This window comes from Biomphalaria glabrata, chromosome 6, assembly GCF_947242115.1.
Source record: "Biomphalaria glabrata chromosome 6, xgBioGlab47.1, whole genome shotgun sequence".
Classification (NCBI taxonomy): domain Eukaryota; kingdom Metazoa; phylum Mollusca; class Gastropoda; family Planorbidae; genus Biomphalaria; species Biomphalaria glabrata.
In genome coordinates, this window is record NC_074716.1 from 44,652,027 (window position 1) to 44,673,640 (window position 21,614).

General features: G+C 35.3%; 1 protein-coding gene across 2 annotated transcripts in view; it reads left to right on the forward strand.

Moving 5' to 3' along the window:
- Positions 1-19,653, forward strand: part of LOC106057535 (uncharacterized) — a 27,622-nt gene extending 7,969 nt beyond the window's left edge. The window contains exons 2-14 of one of the 2 annotated variants that reach the window (XR_008778383.1): positions 226-379; positions 1,252-1,491; positions 2,101-2,217; positions 2,708-2,817; positions 4,358-4,506; positions 5,872-6,020; positions 6,699-6,866; positions 8,204-8,377; positions 10,104-10,256; positions 11,048-11,153; positions 13,217-13,338; positions 14,901-16,548; positions 18,757-19,653. Coding sequence is in view for 1 of the 2 variants with exons in the window: in XM_056032147.1 (XP_055888122.1) it covers positions 251-379; positions 1,252-1,491; positions 2,101-2,217; positions 2,708-2,817; positions 4,358-4,506; positions 5,872-6,020; positions 6,699-6,866; positions 8,204-8,377; positions 10,104-10,256; positions 11,048-11,153; positions 13,217-13,338; positions 14,901-15,188 (1,905 nt within the window). In the remaining variant the exon portion in view is untranslated. Of the gene's footprint in view, positions 1-225; positions 380-1,251; positions 1,492-2,100; positions 2,218-2,707; positions 2,818-4,357; positions 4,507-5,871; positions 6,021-6,698; positions 6,867-8,203; positions 8,378-10,103; positions 10,257-11,047; positions 11,154-13,216; positions 13,339-14,900 lie in introns of both variants that reach the window. The other variant, XM_056032147.1, reaches the window with a different exon arrangement.
- Positions 19,654-21,614: the final 1,961 nt, after the last annotated feature.

Below are 21,614 nucleotides of genomic sequence, written 5' to 3' on the forward strand. Positions count from 1 at the left end.
TGTTTTGTGCATTAAAAAACAATTAAACTGTGCACTATCCAAAACATGTTTGTAACATTATAATGAGCCTTATCATTTTTGCAAACATTCTTTAAGCTAGGCCTATAAAATGCATATTTTGTTTAGCTTAAGTGAAACGTGTTTATCATTTCGTATGCAGAGTGTTTTTCTTTTACCTCAAAAATCGACACATAAAATTTAAATAATAATTTTTAAACTTCGTAGGAACTAATCCAAAGCTAAGTACAGAATGAAGAGATCTCAGACGTACTTAAGTCTTACCATCGTCTGCATGCTGTTTGTGGGAGTTGTCTTCTCAAAACCTCAAGTATCTGCAACATTCGTTGAGAAACTGCTGGAACTAACGGCAGATGATCAGGTAAGAACTAACAATGCAGATGAAATATCGAGATCTGTTTTTCATTCGCATTTCCACGTGAAGAAAATAATAATTATAATATAATATGCTGTTTTTTTTTTAACTCGAAGACATATTGTTTACAAAAAAAGGAAATAAAATAAAAAGAGAATGTTCTTTTAACAAATACAAAGTTTATCTCCCTTGATTTTTTTCCGTCGAGCTTTTCCATTTGTCTATTTAAAAAAAAATGGACTCGAGCATAAAATGGATAAAATTCATACTTTTCATAATTTCTTCTTCTTCTTCTTCTTCTGCGTTTTTATTTTCATGTTGGAGGGTTAAGTTAACTAATTGCAATTTTTAGATGAACTGCGCAGCGGTTTCCAGTCCGGGCTACTCTCCATTCAATTTTTATAAAGCTTATATCAATTCACTCTGTCTGTCTGTCTGTCTGTCTGGTAAAAAGTTAGTACTCGTTATTTCCCCCATTACCAATCTTGAATCAAGTTGAAACAGTCATTCATTGGCGTAGACAAGACATGAATCTATTCAACAATGGCACTTAATCCGTCTATATTGACACATACGTCTAAGTATGTAGGGTTTTGTCCATTTAGACAATTGTAATTTCTCCCATGACATTCTGGGATCAAATTGAAATTGTATACGATTGTACCTAACAAAACATGAATCAATTTAAACTTTTACCAATTGTTTAAACAAATTATTAGTAATTAATTATTTTGTTTTTATATAGCGCAAGGGAAATAACTTCTACATTATTGTGAGATATAGTTGTACATGAGAAGTTCTTCCCCTTAAATAAGCTTTGTTTTTTTTTAAGGATTTTTAAATATTTTGCTTGTTAAAGACTATATTTCAATTCTTAGACAAAGAAAGATCAGCCTTATGTTCCATTAAAAGAGTGGCACCGTGCCAAAGGCGTGTACTCAAGTGGGGTGAAGCTCAACTTTAACGGGGCGCTGGACATGGCCGAGGCGCGTCGGCTGTTCGACGTCTTTGACAACAACATGTTCGTGACGTCGTGGGTGACCTCGACCTTGTTGGAGGCGGTTAAGTATGGTGGCACCCCCGCACCGTCCAATGAGCAACTAACTTTGTCGATTCAGGTGAGTGTTAGGCAACTTGGGCTCAAGGTTTTCTGTGCACTACTTTAATTAAATAATATCAATTGAGTGCCAATCAAGTATTACTGCGCTATCTAGGAACATAAATATGCGAATATTAGAGTTTGCAGACAATAAGAACCAAAAAAATAGAGAGAGAAAAACTATTTTAATCTTTTCTAACTTTCTCCTTTTCTCCACCTCTGTCTCTCTCTTCACCTTTCTCTCTTCTTTACCTCTCTCTTTTTCACCTCTCTCTTTTTTCACCTTTCTCTTTTTCACATCTCTCTCTTCTTAAACTCTCTCTTTCGCTTTACCTCTAGCTCTTTCTTTTTCACCTCAATCTTTCTTTTCTTTTCTCTCTCTAATTATTCTTTCTATGCATTCTCTCTCTTTTTTTCTGTCTCTCCATCCCTCTCTCTCCCTCTTTCATGTGTTCTCTCTCTGTCTCTCTCCATCTCTCATCTTTTCTCTCAATTAATGAAAATTAAAGTTTCATTTCGACGAATAATATTAACATTGGACAAATAATAGTGATAATTATTAAAACAGTAAATTCAAAGAATTGTAATTATACTCATACTAAGTCTGTATCCAACTCTTTCTCTCCAGGCATTCTCAAACTACCATGACAAGAACCAGCAGTATAACACTTCAACCATGTCCTTCTGGCCCCTGGTCTTTAATTCCACTCTGAACTACTGGAGCTGTGCACCGGACAATTTAGTGGTTAGTTCTCGGGACCCATAGTTTTTTTTATCGGTATTGGTAGGTAGAAGACTTAATCAAATAAATGGACCTTTTGGCCATTGTTTTACACACTTCGTACGTAGGCTATATCTGTTGCTTGGGGAGAGGGGATGTTTTATAAGTATTGGCTAGAGACAATGTTACTTAATATATTATGTGGTTAGGGGGCTGGTTTTTTTTTTTTAGCTTAATTTGACTTGTAAATCTAAAGACCCTACTGAATATTCTTCAGTTCTCGTCCTTCTAAAACTCTTAGTAGTTAAAAAAAATAAATGCCAGCAGAGCAACTATGTAAAATTAAATAGTGACTCTTTTTAAGATGAAAAAGACATATGACAATTTTTATAAGTAGTGATTAATGAAGGGAACACTCGAAACCGACAATTTTCTACAACAAGAAAGGGGAGAGAGAAGATAGAAGGGACAATGACATTAAACTCCTTTATGCTATTCTACATCCTGTCAACAGGCGACATTTGACATCACTGACGAGCTACCCATGAATGTGATAGAGGCTCTGCTGAAAGTCCTAGGCATGGAGAATCTAGTGGATGAAATTGAATTCCTCTTAAGGGACAAGTAAGTGGACCTTCTCTGTAAAAGTTCGACGTTTTTTCAAATGTTTATTTCTTTGACCAGTTGACCTGTTGACCAGTTGACCAGTTTACGCCTTACCTTTCCCTAACGTCTAAGAATTTAAAAAAAAAAATGTTTGACATGTTTCAGATGTTCCTTCAGAGTTGAAGATAATTTACTTCATATTCCAAACTTCCCGCAGGACGACGGGGGATGGCAGCGGGCAGAGTATCAACCCGGGACCATCGACAAATCCGAACCAAAGTTATGTGCGCATACCGCTCGACCAGGCATACAGCCTATTATTCTTCTGCTAATAGAACACTGCATTTGTTATGGATTCTGATTCTATTCACAAAGATTTCTCTAATTAATATTTTAAATCTTTTTAAAACATATTTCAAGAGACCAAAGTTCGCGATGGTTACAAAATTATAAACAACAGCCATTAAAAATTACTAAGTAATTGTTTCTCCACACAGTATTCATAGAGCTATTAAGAACCGCACATATTGGAGATTGCCATACATGTCTTAAAAACCTAACTAGCAAAATATTAAAGGATCCCTTTTTAAAAAACAACAAAGCTTATCTAAAGGGAAATAATTCCGTCCTTACAACTATATCTACCAATAATGTACAAGTTGTTTCCTTTACCAATAATTAATTGACTAATTTGTTAATAACAATAAATAATTGTTTAAAGTATCAACTTGATCGGAGAATGCGTGAGGGAGAAATAGCGGTAACAATTATTTAAGGCAGTGAAGCCCAAAATACGGCCCGCGGGCCACATCCGGCCCGCGAGGTGGTTCCATCAGGCCCGCCGAAACGTCGGAACAAAGTGTAGAAATCTCCCTTCCAAAAAAAAAAAAAAAAAGGTTGAAAAAATGTATCGTTACCTAAGTTTGGGCCCTCACTTTTTTTCCGATGTATTGGTATTATGATTGTGTGTTTATGAATTTGGAACTCTGAATGTAGAATCTACCACGAAAAGTGAACCTATCTTTACTTTTTTTGTTGAATATGAATGCCAACATATTTATTTTATAAAGAAAGTGGGGCATTTAAAAAAAAAACGACAACATAAAAACGGCATTATAAAATAAATATCGCGGCATTATTGTCTTGAGTCGCAAATAAAAGATTGTTAAACTACGCCTAGAGATTGGAGGATCCATGTGAATATTTTCAAAAAGAGACCAGAAAAATGAGTCGGTTGTAAAGCAATCTACACTGTTGCTCACATTTTAAGTAGAGAAATGAAGCTGTTTTCTGACACGTAAAAAAATATGCCCAATAACCTATTAATTAAGTATTAAATCCACAATTTCTACCAATGTAGTTTCAGAACAATTTCATTTCGTTTTTGAAACTTTTCGGTCATGTGGCCCGCGAGACGAGTGTCGGAAATTAAAACGGCCCGCGGGCCGAATTAGGTTGGGCATCACTGATTTAAAGGGACTAAACCCAACTAATTAGGTTTACTTCAAGATTGCTAAAGACATAAAGTTGATTTTGTCCCTTGCATCTAACTTCACAGAGATATGTACTTGCGAGCGTTCCACATTCCTCCAGACTTTGACGACACCTTCATTAACCTCGGGCTGGGTGCCCTGCTATTTGAACAGAGAAAACTTCTGCCAGAGGCGTGGTCACTGTGGCAAAGTCAAAACACGAACTTAACTTCAGGTTACTTTTTTTTATATGAAAATACTAGCCTTTTTAAAATACCTTTATAAAATAATTGCCTATATAAAATACTTGCCTATTTAGAATACTTACCTTTATAAAATACGTGCCCATATAAAAGATAATCTGTTGCCGAGGACAGACGCAGACGGTGAAAAGAAAATCAACCACCTGCGGACAATGGTTTTGCTTGCACTGTTGTGGCAAAATATGTAGGTCAAAGCTGGGGCTGCGTACCACGGGAAATACTGCATTCCTCATTGATCTTTAGACTCGAAGACAAGCCTCATTATTACTATAAGACTTTACAAATGAGAGGTGAAAAGTTTGGTAAAAATTTAAGTCTTTTATAACCACACAAAAATGAGCTGATTGTCGCTCTAGAAAAAGGCACGCAGAAAGGTTAAACAGAAACCAAACAATTCCATATTAATATAAAAGTATAATAGATTCAATCTGCTATCATTGTTTTATTCAATAAACCTTCTTTTGTAACCAATAGTTGAAGTGTATCAAATATTAATAATTTGTCAGAATGTTAAGAAGAACTGTGAAATTAGTAAACAAAATGTACAAATCAATTATGCAGCGCTTTTAAAGAAAAAAAAATTCATCGTGTACATTATTTCTTGTAATTTGACAGAATAATTAAAAGCATATTTTTCTTGTATTGCATTTTAAGAAAACTGAAAATACATGAATTAAAAATAGAATGTGTGACTATAGGAATTATGAATTAGATGTAGCAACAAGAATTAGAGAGTGAGAAAACAAGTTATATCGAAACAAAAATTTGTTTAAAAAAATTAATTCCTACTTAATGAAGCTGAACGTGGTCTATGATTTCTCATTCTGTTCAAGTCTTGTAATGCTTCTTATTGCATTGAGCCTTTCCATTGAGCTTCTTACACTAAAGTTCTTTTTCAACATTTGAGTCGAGTGCGGTAATTCCCGTTGAAGCATTGTGACGTAGTGTTAAAAAAACAAAAACACTTTTGACGTCGTTCGGAACAATTGTGAATAAGTATAACGGTCAAACCAAAGTTTTCAACATGTAGCCAATTAGTTAGGGATTGTTTCCGCAAAGATATACATAAACTGTCATTTTCTATGAAAATCGTTAGATCTGTTTAGAAATACACAAACCTTTGTAGCCTCTGATGTTCAAGCTTCTAAATCATATTCTAAAAATGTATGTTTGTGTGGACGCAAATCACCATAGAACATAACACAATTCAAATTAAGCTAGGCATTTGTTCTTTTGCAAAAATCTCTATTTTCTTCAAGACTCAAAGCTTATTCAAGTGAATATCTAGAATTCTAAATGTTATTTACGATAACTTTTCTTCCTTTATTTATTCACAGTCTTTACTGCCCTCAAGAAATACGCCTACAGACCATTCTCCAGCGACCCAAATGTCAATACCATTGACCCGAGGACCTACTTTTACATCCGGAAGTTTCTGGACAAAGCAAAAGCTGATGGTGGGGACATAGCATTGGTCACAACTTGGGTGAATAGCACATACTTTGTTCATTAAAAAAAAAAAACTGTTTAGTTCAGCAGTATTCTTTTATATTTAATAGATGTGCACCTCTACAAAGACTACTGGTGGGCTGGTCGTCTGCGTTTTTGACTTTCATAATAATGTTCTCTATTTCGAACTTCTTCTTCTGTCCCTTGACGTCCTGAATGACGTTTGGGCTTTGACGTAACAAGCGTTATTTCTCAAGGAAAGACCAAAAAACGTAAAATAAAATTAAAAAAAACTAACGCTTATATTAAAACGCACTACAAGGTAGAAATTAAATTTTAAATAGTGTTGCCTGTGTTGAATGTGTTAAGTATGAGTTAAAAATCAACTTGTAAACAAAGGTCAGATAAACTTAATTTAGTTTTAGTGTAAACATTTCCAATAATACTACACTTTTTACAAAGCTTATATAAACTCACTTCATTTGTCTGATAGAAATTTTGTACACGTACTGACAGTATTGAGATTTGTGGTTATAAATGTGCAGGTTCTTTCGCTTAAATAAACCTTTTATAATTTTTTTTTATTTTGCTTGTTGTTGTTTTTTTATGTTAATTTTCATTTGAATTATTTTTATTTGAAATAAGGAGTTCCAGTTTTACATTGATAGTTTTCTAAAAATAAAAAAATCTATGAATATATTTTATTCTCCTGCAGATCCAGTCCATTGAAGAACTTAGGAAGTTGTTCTATCTGAACGTGGGTATGCCCTTTCAGCTCAATAACGTCGACGTCACCGTGGCTGCCAATACTATCTACGGAATTACGTCATCAATTCTTTCCGGCCTCGTCAGCCCTGACGTCCTAGCTGACCCAGTTTTAGAGGTTAGAGTTTTATTTTGTGTGTTTCTAAGTAGTTTACTTAAATCATATATTGGGTTCTGGTGAGTCAAGCTGTACTGCAATATGTACATTTCGTGGCATACAACAGCTCGTGTACGGCAATACGGTTCAATTGACACATTTCCTTTACAATTATTGAATTTAAGACCCGTAAATTAATTTACGCTTTAGTGTGTTTTGAGCTTGTTTGTATGTTCAAATAGGGGCGGGTACGAGAGAGGAGATTAGGCACACACAAAAAAACGTTTTAAAAATAATACTAACTCTACTCTTACCCCATTTTAGTAGTGTTGGTGGTTGGTTGTTGTCTATTTGAGAGGAAATGTTGTTAAACAATCTGTTTACTTGAGATGGTATATAGGACAATAGTGAGTTCTTAAATACAAGTTACTAACATAACAAATAGCATACAATAACATAATCCAGACTTTTAAACACAACACAGTCTAATTCTTCAAAAAAAAAAAATGAAGACGTACCCAATACCGTATTTGAAATGACTTGCGCGATGGGCTAAGTAGTAAATTATCTTCAACTCTGAAGGATCATCAGAAATATGTAAAACATTTTACAAACATTGTTTGGTTAAAGGTTACAGAGAAAAAGTATAGCTAACAAATATATATATATATATATATATATGTATGTATGTATGTATGTATGTATGTATGTATGTATGTATGTATGTATGTATGTATGTATGTATGTGTGTGTGTGTGTGTGTGAGAGAGAGAGAGAGAGAGAGAGAGAGAGATTGAATTAAGAAGCCGAAGAAAATAGAGTGTACGGACGACTCACATTTTGTTGCTGGCGGGTGGGGGGAGGAGGGAAGAGGAGATAAGCGAAAGTGATACTAGAATTTACGGGCCAAAAATATGAGTGCGTGTATGTGTCGGGGCGCATATGTGGGAGAAATATTGATGCACATTAAAAAAAAAAAAAAAAAAAAATGGGGGTTACAGAGCGAAAAACAAGAGAGAAGTAAAGAGAGACTGAGCAGTGAAATGTCATTGTAACAGATACACTAATTCACAGGCTAAAAAAAATAATGTTAGGTTGATCATTAAAATGTGGTCTTACCGTTTATAAAATAAAAAAAAATATCTTTTTTTTTTGGCCATAATAAACGATACCTGGGTACAAATCAAAGGGCTTAGCTGGCGTGTACTGTTAATCTATGTACAATTTCTAAACCAATCTTTCTCACTCATTCCAATGCTTCTTTCCACTTCGTCAATGCATGTGCTTATCAGAACGATTTGTAAATTATTTGTTCAGACCATGCCTTATTTACTAGTGAAAGTACGTTTTCCCAACAGCAAATCTATATCAATACCAGCTCACTGATCGCGTTTGTCATCAAGACGAACTTCACAGGTCGCCCTGACCTTGCCTTGACCTACTACCCGTCCCAGATCGAATTCTATTGGTTTGTTTCAAGAACTGTCTCAGCATTAGCCACGGCAGCCCAGACTGGTTCTATACCACTTGTGGTAAGTACCTCATAGATGCTTGGACTAACTGAACGAACCAGAGAATGCAGAGGTAATGTACTGCCTGGTGGCTGCCTGGTCGATCGGTTTGCGCGCTGGACTATAGTTCGGATTTATCGATGGTCGAGGGTTCATATCCTGCCCGCTCCCATTCCCCGTCATCCTACGGGAGGTTTGGACTAGGAAGTAAACTATCTTCAACTCTGAAGGAACATCCGAAATATGTAAAATATTTTACAAACATTTACTAGCGTGATGCTAGGTAATATAATATGTTCACAAAATAAAAATTCATAGCTCTGGCGTAGATTTAAAACCTCTATTTAAACATTTACCTCTAATAGGCTACGCCTATGCAGAAATAGATACCTGTCACAGTCTTAGTTGACATTGCATGATCTAAAGTTCACGTCATGTTAATAGTTTAAAAGACACGTGGAATTCCTGATGTAGAAAACAGGAAGTAGAATGAAAAGTTGACTTTGAGTTCAGTCAAGTCAAGTCAAGTCAGTAAGGTCTTGCTCCCGGTCCAGGAAGGTTGGACGTTTCTTCCTGGACACTTGTATATATATGCATATAGCATGAAAGTCGATGGACTAATGATTGTTGATTAATTATATTTGAGAGTTGATTTCATTATGTGCTTATTGAATATTAAGGTATTATTCGTATTTCAATGGATATCTATAGTTGAAGCTCCAGTGTCACTAGTAGTAATTGTTCTTATTGTTACCCGCTGAGATGCGGACGTGATTGAAACATTTGATACCGCTGCTATGCGGATAGGATTATTAATTCTTGACTTGTAGCACTAACAAGGAGTGCAGTGTATTATTATTGTAGTAAAATAAACTTCATGTTGTCTGCTGAAACGGACTTAGGTCAGTTTGTACTATTTGTCTTGTCCCGAGTCTAGAGTACTTCAGGAAGCAAGAACTCAGTATTACACGACATTCGCATGCTTCAGTATTACACCATTCAACGTTCATTGACAATACCTAAAAACCTTTTTTTAAAAAAACAAAGGTTAAATAATGAGCCTCTAAAATCAGGGTAATATGTATTAAAAGAAGAGATAAGCTCCATTTTTGCTATATAAAACAAAATAATTAATAGCCACTAATTGATAAATTAATTGGCTATTTTTTCAAGTGTCTCATGTATTGTTATCGACTATGAATAATTATGCAAAGTATTAACTTGATCCGAGATTGGGAAGTGGGAGGAAAAAAAACAAAATAAAAACAACTAAATCTAAATAGAATAAGGGGGAATAACTTTATATGTACAGCGACACCTATTTCAAAAGTAGCATTACTTCCCTTATTCGACACCAAACCAGATAATTAATTACCAATAAATATTATTGCTTAATCTTTTTTTAAAAATTTATTCTTGTCAGGTACAATAAATAATTATGTAAAGTTTCAACTTGATTTGTGAATGGGTGGCGGACAGATTTTTACTTACAGAGTCAGTTGATTTATAAAAAAAATAATTTCAGAACTTGCGATCTCCAGGTCAGATGATGTTAAGGTCATCTGTTTCTGTAATCCACGGTTAACTGGGTGTCATGTTGTCGGCACAACAACCAACCGCCTTTACATTTCCCTAACTAATGTCAGGTATTCATTAGAGCTTATCCGTTTGATTGTACTTACAGTTTCTTAAAAATATATTATCAAATTAAGTTAAAAACTACATGTATAGTTCACTGGTTTTACAGGTGATGGAAGCAGTATACAACATCCTTAAGAATGCTACACAGTACGAGATGACCAAAGCGATATTAGCACAAGCCAAAAGTGAACAATCGGAAAAGGTTTACTTTGACGATTTCCTTGGCGATGGTGACGTCACTCACGATCACAAGCCACTGGTAACGTCTGTCTTTGGTCTTGTCTGTGTTTGAAGTTGTGTTTTATGTTTGTGATTATGTCTGTCTTTACTTTCTAACGTATCTTCATTATACTAAAATGTATTCATATCCCAGAAAACAACTGCAATTGTAAAATGATATATAAAAAAAACGGGGCTATAACATGGCTCTACGTGTAACTCAACATGCAACCCGTCCATGTAGAGGAGGGATTAGAAGCTCATCTGTTTATATGGCCGACGGCTAACGAGGAAGTCATGTGGCCAGGACAAGGGCCTTTACTTTCCCCAACTATCGTGAGGTACCTATAATGTTGGATGGACTCAGGGGCTCGTACAATCCTCAGTCTTAAAGTGAATTGGAATTCCAGATTGCTTAACCAATTGGTCAATAGGTTTGTCTTTATCTATCTGACGAAATTGTCCTGGGATATAACAAACCTACCTTATATTGTGTAATTTTAAGAATTGCCTATATAGTATCTAACTCTCTTCAAATTTAAGTATGGAATCGGTCTACTCTCATTATAAGGATAGCTGAAGGTAAGAGGAATTTACTCTAAAAATCTCGTGTAGTACGATTCTCCTTTTCAAACCTTGCGATCTATAGGGCAGATGATGTTAAGATAAGTAATGAATTTAGCTCACGATATACGGATGTTGAGGTTTACAATTTGAGGCACCAGCTTTAAGGCGGGGACATTATCCATATGTAGTTATACACAATTCATAATGTTTGATTTTGAATGCACATTCTTATAAGCTCGTCCAATGTATAATTACTTTCACCAGATTCGAGGTGAAGATAGAATTTTCACCACTGCGATGGCAGCCAATGCTTTGATGAACACTTGGAGTATCTTTGATGAAAGCACCGGAAAATCACACTGGAGGCTGGGTAAGGTCTTGTAGGCGGCATACAGGTCTTATAAGCAACCTAAATAAATGTGTTGCAAGCGACTTAAACATAGTAAGCCTTATAGTAGAGAAAGGTCATTGTAAATGTTTGTAATATGTTTAACATATTTCGGATGTTCCTTCAGAGTTGAAGAAAATCTACATACTAGCCCAAACTTCCCGAAAGCATGATGGGGAGATGACCTACGACTACCAAGACGTCCGAACGACAGTCCAGAGCGCATACCGCAAAACCAGCCAGGTCTTTTATGTGACGTATAGGTCTTTGTCGGGGTTCTTTTTTTATTGCTTGGCTCGTTAGGCTCGTTAGAGGTTACTAAATAAATATTACTAAACAAATACACTTCAACTCAAGCTCGTTAGGGGTTGCTAAATAAATATTACTAAACAAATACACTTCAACTCAAGCTCGTTAGGGGTTACTAAATAAATATTACTAAACAAATACACTTCAACTCAAGCTCGTTAGGGGTTGCTAAATAAATATTACTAAACAAATACACTTCAACTCAAGCTCGTTAGGGGTTGCTAAATAAATATTACTAAACAAATACACTTCAACTCAAGCTCGTTAGGGGTTACTAAATAAATATTACTAAACAAATACACTTCAACTCAAGCTCGTTAGGGGTTACTAAATAAATATTACTAAACAAATACACTTCAACTCAAGCTCGTTAGGGGTTACTAAATAAATATTACTAAACAAATACACTTCAACTCAAGCTCGTTAGGGGTTACTAAATAAATATTACTAAACAAATACACTTCAACTCAAGCTATCCATGGAAATAAAAATAATACTAAAATATCCGATAGGGCACAAATAATGCACAATAATATTAATATTAATAAACCACCACCAGTCGAGGAAGAAACTGTCTAACCTTCCTAGACCGGTAACTAGACCTCACTAACACACACACTCTCTCGCACATTCAAAGAAGACTAAACCATTCAGTTCATAACACGTGCAAGAGTATTCACATTCATTACCTGGGCTTGGGAGTACCTAAACAAAAGGATATAACTATCATACCAAAATATCCAAGTATTCACTCTCGCCATACCTCCCCCTGACAGTCTTGTAAGTGAAATAAAGAATTTCTTGCAAGCGACTTAAAGAAATGTTTCGTAGGTAGCAAATCTAGAAAGGTCTCGTATGTGACGTTTAGGTCTTGTAAGCGTAATAAATATATATGTTATGCTGGATATAAGGAGGCGCAGTGGCTGAGTGGTAAAGGGCTTGGCATCCGCACCGAGAGGTCCAGGGTTCGAAGACTGGGATTTTTTAAATTTCGTCGCCTCTGAGCCCATCCAGTTCTATTGAGTACCTGACATTAGTTAGGGTTTGAGTGGTTGGTCGCTGTGATGGCCGCACAACACCCTCGTTTACCGTGGGCCACAAAAACAGATGACCTTTACATCATCAAGGTCTGAAAGGGTACCTTTACTTTCTGTTGGAGATAAAAGGTCTAGCTGGCGACTAAACGAAACATGCTAACCTCAGTCGCAATATGTATATCTAATATCCTTTTTTTCCCGATGATACCAATGTTAGGATGTTTCTATGTGGAACCGTTTTGATTTTGTAATACATTTTACACTTCATATTAGAGAATTCGGGACTAAACCATCTTGGTAAGCTACAACGAGTTGTAGGTCTATTAATGTAAGTCATGGTTGGTTTGGAAAGTTTGAGTCTCGCAGAAGGGGGGAACTTACTGGTCAGAGCATCTCATCCACTTGGACTTTTCAAAGGAAACACTTAGATTTTACTTTCAATCATGAAAATACTCTTAATTCTATCAGAATTGAATGTATCCACTGAGCTGTTATAATGTGAATAAGTCTGGGCACGAAACTTGTCCCCAATAGGGTCTCTGGTACAGTACCGAAACCATTTATCTCCACTTGGATTATATAACTTTTCTGTGTTGGAAACTCATGGCTTTTAGAGGACAAAAAGTAAAAAAAAAAGTAAAAGAATATTGTTATTGTAATTTATTTGTGGGTTGTTTTTTGTTTTGTTTGTTTGTTTAGGTACACCGCAGACAGTTCTGAGAACCATCATGGGTTGTATTACATGGTTGACTCAACATACGCTGGATGGGAACTACGACCCTTGGAACGCTTTCTTCTCTGGCTCTGCCAAGGATATGCTTGTGAGTCACCTCGAACATAGTCCAAGTGAATTGGTCAAGTTTAAAATATATATTTTTTAATGGTTAAGAGGCAGGTTTTTGTGACCAACGGCTAAGATGTGGTGGACACATAAGCCAGTAATATTAATCTTCATCAAAGAATTAAAGCGCCAGCTAGAAATCTGAAAATCACAGGATTTCACATAGGTTTATGCTTTGTTCACAAGAAAATGATTTAACTATAAAGTCATTTCAGACAGTGGGGAGTTTTAGTATCATATATCTTTCACACTACACAATCAACATCACCTATATATCTAATGATGTGAAGTGACACTACTGGTGTGTTGTTTTATTAATGTGAGGTCTACATATTGTATACTTTTAAATTAATTTACTGATATGATATTTAAATGAGACATTTTTTTTTTGGCTATTTGGTGAAGGTGAAACAGAAGACCTTTACATCATCTGCCCTAAGTCTGAAAGGGAACTTTACTTTTTTACTTTACTATTTGGTGAAAAATATTTACTGATGAATTCTTAGTGTTAATTCTATTTACTGGTGAGCCTTTGGTTTGAAGAATTTTGATTTGAACTTAGTGACCTGATCACTTTATATTTCCCTAAGAGAGCTGTGTACTTATTGGAATCAGCTATGTTAGTGTCGACTTTTCCTTCTCAAAAGTTACGGTTTACGGGCTTTTTTTTTTTAGTACATTGAGCTCAGATAAATTACATGCTTCACTACATCTTCTGTTAGACATTAGTTGAGGCAAAAGTAAAGGCGGTCGGTCGTTGAGCTGGCTACATGACACCCTCGTTAACCGTAGGCCACAGAAACGGATGACCTTTACATTATCTGCCCTATTACCACAAAGGTCTGAAATGGGAACTTACTACATTCAAGAACATTAAAACCTATCTGTTCAAACCTTTTTTGTTTTTAGAATAATTTGTCATTTTAACCTCTCATTTTTATGTCTGATAAGTTGTCATAGCGTCTTGAGCCTACTTTATGTTTGTTAATTGTTAATTAAATTATTATTATGAACATTATTTTTTTTAAACAGAAGTCTCAAAGCTAGAAATTGACAAAGCAAAACAAAGGGATTGATAGTACTACATTCATAACTCTTTTACTATTTGATTATCCCATGGATATTCTTTCACCCTATCAATGCTTTAAAAGCAAGGCAGAGTTTAAACTAATTATTAAGATGGAACTGTACTATTGTTATACATATGTTTGAATTCGGAGTTAGGTCTGATGACCCGGTCTCCACAGTATTGTAGGAGATACTTATTCAAGTGAATAAACATAAATGAAATCCTCTTTTCGAAATAAAACGCATTTAATCCTCAAATGGGAACTTTTATATATATGGCGCATATTAACTAACTTCTCTAACATATGAGAAATAGCTAGAAATATATTTTTAGTTCTATGGGAAATATAATGTCTATTATTAGCAGTATTTTCTCGAAGCTGATTTGTTGTAGACATCTTATTTACACAAACCAAATCACCTTGACCCGTACATCTCGTGGCCCTAACTAAACAAAGTTCACGTCTGTTTCAGAGCCTGCCCTTCTGGTATCCAGCTAACAGATTCGAGTATCTCAACGGCACTGCCATTAAAGATTGGTCCACTATACCAAACTCGACATTCCTCTACGGGGTCAGCGGCTACATCCAGCCCGATGCCTACAATGCTATGCTGACCCAGCCTCATTTCGGAATGCCCACGCCCTTGACCTTCCCAGGCTACAACACCAATTCCTCCATATTTCCCTTCTGGTCTTCTGCTCCATATACGTACACAACTACAGTGCTCGCGGTGTCCAAATTTATGAACATTGTTGGTTAAAAGTATTTCTACACAATGGACTCTTATATCTATTTCTCGTGTTCTCATTCAAGTCATAAAATATCCATCTACCTGGATCACATAACATTGAACTATATGTCGCGCATGCTCAACAGGAGTTCTAGTTAGCTACTTCCGTTTCATCAGGACTACTCAGAGTTCCTAGAGCAATGCTATTCATATCTAGATCTCGTACCAATGGCAGTAAAAGAAAAAACCGAAATACAAAGTGCTCATATTTTATTTTAGATGCATGCTTTTTAACTTAAACTCTTTTTATGTTGATTGTCAATGCTATAAGTAGACGAAACTTAATTGTTATTTACAAACTCCCCACACTGAACCTTTAAGAAGTTAATAATTTCTCTTGCTATTTCTTTCTTATAATGCTTTATTTTTTGCAAAGTTCCTACCGATGATAATTGCACAGTCAGGTTCTTCTATAAACAGTCTAACTACTGATATTTAGGCTACACAACGACGGTACGTAATATGTTCGTGTAGGACTATTTATTTATTCAACTTTTGACTGAATACAAAACGACATTTCTATAAAGATACGTAAGCCACTTTTATTTTTGTGATGATTATAATTAGAAAAATTATAAAATCCAAATTAGAGTTTTTACTGATTGGCTAATAAGTTAGTTATTCTCTCCTAAAGATTAACATAAACTTTCAAATTTCTAGGAAAATCATTAGAGACGGTTTTTTTTTAAATGCCCGTCCATTTACCGCCTGATGTGCTTTCGAAATCATAAAGAGGTTACAAGCTAATGTTAGGAATTGTTGAAAGACGTCCCAAGTCATTGAGGGTATAGAATCTGAACTTCTTTATTTGTGTCCCCATTTTTAAAATCATTATATGCGCAGCTTGTTTGTCGGAGGAAAAAAATAAGTAAAGGGTTAGCGAGAATGTAGTGTTAACAAAACCAATGATGTTAATTTAAAAAAATATTGTTAACTCTTCTGGTATATTTTCAGCCCTTTTGAGGGGTGAGGTATTGTTTTGATACTATAACGGTTTAAGGTGAAGAATTCTTGACCTTGTTCACGTATTATTGAGCAGACAACCCAAGTGGTTACAACCATCGTCTTTCATATAATTTTTAAATATATAAGATCAACATTAGTATGTCATATAACTGTAGCTCTATCCACTTACATTGCCTATCAGAAAACACATTAAAAAGTGCTGTTTTTTTATTTTTTCTTGTGGTAATTTACGCAGCCCTTACAACAGCGGTTCTCAACCTTTTAATCTCGACGACCCCCTTTTAACAATCTCACTCTTCGGCGACTCCCATCCACACAGCAATAGAAGAATAGACAAAAACAATCCATATTTTCGATGTCTTAGGTCCGGGGTCGGCAACCTACGGATCGCGAGCCACATGCGGCTCTTTGGATGTGAAGCTGCGGCTCTTTAGTTCCATACGCAAATACTATTTATTTTATCTAAACATTTTTTAAAGAAGTTCAGAATTTTTTAACGAAGATTAGGCGCCGATTCTATCTCTCAGCCTCTTGTACTCGCTTTTCACCACACCCCTCCCCCATTACATGCGTCGTAACTGTTGTCAGTGCGTCGGAAGCTCTCGGCCGTCGTCGGTCGCTTCTATGTAGGTTTTAATTTGCTTTCGACGCAAGATGGATTGGTATCTTAACCACGAGCTTTGACTGGGACGTATAGTTTGTTGTTTCAAGTAAATGAGTTGGAAGCGAATTATCTTCTCAAAGTTAGAAGCAATTTACAAGTATTGCTAATCTGGCAAGCTTTGCGGTACCATTAGAAATAGCACAAAAAGACAAACCATTTACAGATGGTATATCTAAGACTGCTTCCTACTTGCATCTGAAGAACTATTTCGTGATTTCACAAACAAACCAGAAATCATGAAAAAAAATAAACAAACAAAAAGATTTGCCAATATCCGCTGAAACAGTACAAAATAGAAGAGCTTAAATGTCTTCAAATATAACTTATTTGCAGGTGGAAGATATTCAACTTTGGTCTGCCGTATCACTTGCTATAGATGAGTCTTGCGACACAAAGACACGGCACAAGTTGCCTTTTTTTGTCAGGTATATGTCATTCCTAGAATTGCTACCGCTCTCGGGACGATAGAGCGAATGCTTTTAATAAAATCATTTAAATAGCAACTGATAGAGCCAGAAGTATGACATTAAAAATATAGGGGCAACAACGATTTGTCGGAGCAAAATAAATCAAGAAATTCTTATGTTTATGCCCAAAACGATTTCAACCGAAATAGATGAGGTCATGAATTTGGTAATCAAGATTATTAACAGCATCTTGTCAAAAGCACTCTACCACTTAAACGAAATAGAGACTCAGTAATCCAATCTCCTTCTTCCCCCAAAAGTGCTATGACTTTCCATAGGTAAGGTGATGAAACGTTTCGCTTTATGCTTGAAAGATATAAATACATTTCTAAATGATAAAGACATATATCACACCGAATTAGAGAACGCCAAAAAGTTGCAAAATTTTAATTTTATGATTGATATAACAGCGAAAACTAAAAACAGCGAAAATTAAAAGAGCTGAATCTAAAACTGCAAGGAAAGGAAAACCCAACCTATGTTTTGTTAGAGGAAATGGTTTGTTTTGAAGAAAAATTAATTCTTTTTGCAGAATATAGTCAGAGCGGTCAATTACTTCATTTTGAATGACTAAAGCAGTATCGTGATAAAATCAGTGCCACTTTGGACACAAATTACTTCAGCACAGTTATAAAAAAATCAAAGATGAATTTCTTGACAGATTTAAGCAGTTCAAAACCAACAAAACCATTCTAGCATTCCGAGTACACCGTATCAACACAAATAGTAACGAAATCCACCTTGATTCATTTGTTATTGATACTGGATTACAGAGTTGAAAGCAAGTTGGAAGAGTAGTAGGTACAGAAATGTATGTACGTAACGCAACAAAAGTGGACAGCTTTAAAAGGAATGCCGCGAGTAGATTCGACGCATGGAATAATCTTCCACATTGCTACAGTGAGGTGAAGAAGTTGACATTCGAAGTGATGACTATCTTTGGATCGACATATTTGTGCGAGCAAGCGTTCTCTTGCATGAATATAATTAAAGTAAAGTAAGAAGCCAACTAACAAATGAAAATTTAGAGTCGTGTTTGAAACTAAAAATAACAAGTTATGAGCCAAATGTATCCAAACTTTCTAAAACCATACAAAGCCAACGCTCTCACTGAATTTGTTTGCTCGATTGTTTGTTAGTGAAGTACAAGTAAATGTTTAATTTCTTTAGGTGTTACCAAAATTTAAAAACATAATTATATATATATATATATATATATATATATATATATATATATATATATATATATATATATATATATATTATCTAATTTGTTGTGGCAAACACTACTTATATATTAATTCGTTTTTTTTTTATTAAAAAAAGTTCATTGTTGGAGTACTATTTATAGTTGGCAAGAAAAAAACTTTGTGGCTCTTTAAAAACTTAAAAATTTTATAAATTGTAATTTTTGGCTCAAGGTTGCCGACCCCTGTCTTAGGTGACCCCTGGCAAATCGTCAATCGACCCCTAAAGGGGTCGTGACCCTTAGATTGAGAACCCCTGCCTTACAATCAAGCACCATTCTCCCCTTTAATAGATATTTCTTTTACATTGAGGGCATTGATGGCTATATAAATGGAATAATAGGGAAATAGAAACATTTTTTTCAACTTATTCTTTTTAAAAGTTAATGGTGTTGTTTATCTGTTTGTTTGGTGTTTTTTTTTTTCATTGTTTTTTTTTTTCGTTTTTTTTTCGCTCTTCCTTTTTTTATATGTTTAGGGCCAGATTTTTAAATTCTTCATACTAAATATATTTTTAAAAAATTAGATTAAAATATAAAAGTACACACAATTCCTTCTAGACCTTTGCTAGCTTATATTTTCTCCAACTTCTGTTAGAGCATATATAACCTTTAAACTTGTTTTAAAAATTACTTACTGACTTCGCATCTAGTTCTACCAATCTCCTCCATGTGTTTGCTTTTAATCTTCCAGCTTTTCTCTTCCCATGTGGGTTCCTGTCCACGCCTTGTTTCGCAATGTTTCCTCTTGTTTCTCGCAATGTATGCCCCATCCAACCGCATTCCAGCATCGTTTCATTTCTTGCTCATTTGGTATTAGGCTATATTCAAAATGCAATTACAATTTTCATTTCTCCCAGACTTACAATGTTTTAGCAATGAGGGTCAATGTAAGATTACTGTTTTGTATGTTGTAAACCAATCGTGATTTTTTTTATTTCAGCGTGTGCAATATTTATTTATCAATTTAGATAATAATGATGTGAATATATTCATTTATATTGTTTTAGAAAAAAAAAATACATCTTAAGCATTAAAATTGTGGCTTTAATTCATTATTGGAGATGTTCTCAATAAAGGTTATTCCTTGTATTTTTCTCTGTGTTAACGTTTTGAATGTCATCCTACTGAGGTTAATCATAAAACAATTTTAAACACACTCATCTGCTCTTTATTTGCGATTCGATTAGTGAGATCTTGTGTCAATTCTTGAAGTCATAAGATGATGATAAAATACAGAAGAATAGAACGAAAGGAGAAAGTGATAATAATAACTTTGGATGCGATATCAAGAAACCTAAAGAAAAACATTTAAAAATTAGACAAATAATAGACAGAGGTATTTGAAGATAACACGCACACCCAAAACGGATGGCCTTTACATCATTTGCCCTATAGATCTCAAGGTCTGAAAGGGACATTTTACTTTTATTTGCACTATAAAACGTCCTTCCTGATGTTCGTAATAGCAATGTGTAATTGTCATTCAATATATTTGTGGATCTCAGTCTCAAATCATGTAAGGTCATCGCTCAAAGTTTTATTTAATTATGTAATACACGTTTCTATACTTTGTAAGCCCAATGACCTATCTCGAACAAATACGTGTGTGTGTGTGTGTGTGTGTTTGTGATATCCTTAAAACTTTATTATTGTTAGATAAAGTGTGTGAGTTTTTCTGATGTAACTATGAGTAGAATTGTGGCAGATGATTTTGTTTGTATTAGCTGAATAGATTCTGATGTAACCATGATTAAGTTAGGAGAGAAACAAAGCAAAAAAAACTCATAGCCCAAGAGATTAAAAGCGCAAGTAGAGCTGGGTAAGTGGCGCGGTGGCTGGGTAGTAAAGCGCTTGGCTTCCGAACCGAGGGTTCCAGGTTCGAATCCTAATGAAGACTGGGATTTTAAATTTCGGGATTTTAGGGCGCCTCTGAGTTCATCCAACTCTAATGACATTAGTTGGGAAAAAATTAATGGGGGTTGGTCGCTGTTCTAGCCACATGACACCCTCGTTAACTATGGGCCAAATAAACAGATGATCTTTACATCATCCGCCCCATAAATCGCAAAGGTGTGAAAGGGGAACTTTACTTTTTACCTTTTAGAGCTGAAAAGGACACACCCTACGAAAGACAAGCGCTTGATCAGCAAGGAAATAGGCAAGCCTCAAACAAAGGGCGGTCATCAACGAAGCTGGAGATACTGCAACGACATGGGAGCAAACATGGAAAGCTGTTAATTTAGTGTAGTTGCAGTGTTGTGCTCCCCTGGGGGTTCGCAGGAACAAGTCATGTTATGATCTACTTCAAAGCAGTCGAGGGGATAAACAAGGGAGTGAAAGTTGAAGTGGGGGGGGGGGCACCAGGAGGCAATGAGAGACACGTGATAGAAAGCACGCGTGGCTTTAGTCTGGTTGGTCGTTGTGCTGGTCAAATGGCACCTTCGTTAACAGATGACCTTTACGCCATCTCCCTTATAGATCGCACTGTCTGAATAATATGCATTTTACTATAGTGGAAATGTTTCTTAATATAAATAAATGTATAGTATTTTTGGTACCTACCACAAAGAGGTATAAAGATTAGCTTTAATTTGTTTTCACTTGATTAAATAGACCTACAAGAATGTTGTTTTTGTTTTTTTTTCGTTTCAAACCTATTTTTAAACACATTCTTAGCCTATAAGTAAAACAAGGAATTCACTTTTAGTTATTTAAATATTCCTGTAATCATTATGTAAATTGATAATTCTATTTACACTATATTAATGGAACCTTGAACTTAATTCCGGGGTCGGCAACCTGCGGCTCGCGAGCCACATGCGGCTCTTTGGGTGTAAAGCTGCGGCTCTTTGGGTGTAAAGCTGCGGCTCTTTAGTTCCATATGCAAATATTATTTGTTTTATCGAAACATTTTTTCAAATAGTTCTGAATATTTTAACGAGAATTAGGCACCGGTTCTATCTATTGTACTCGTTTTTCACTACACCCCTCACCCATTACACGCGTCCTCACTGTTGTCAGTCGTCGGAAGCTCTCGGCCGTCGTCGCAT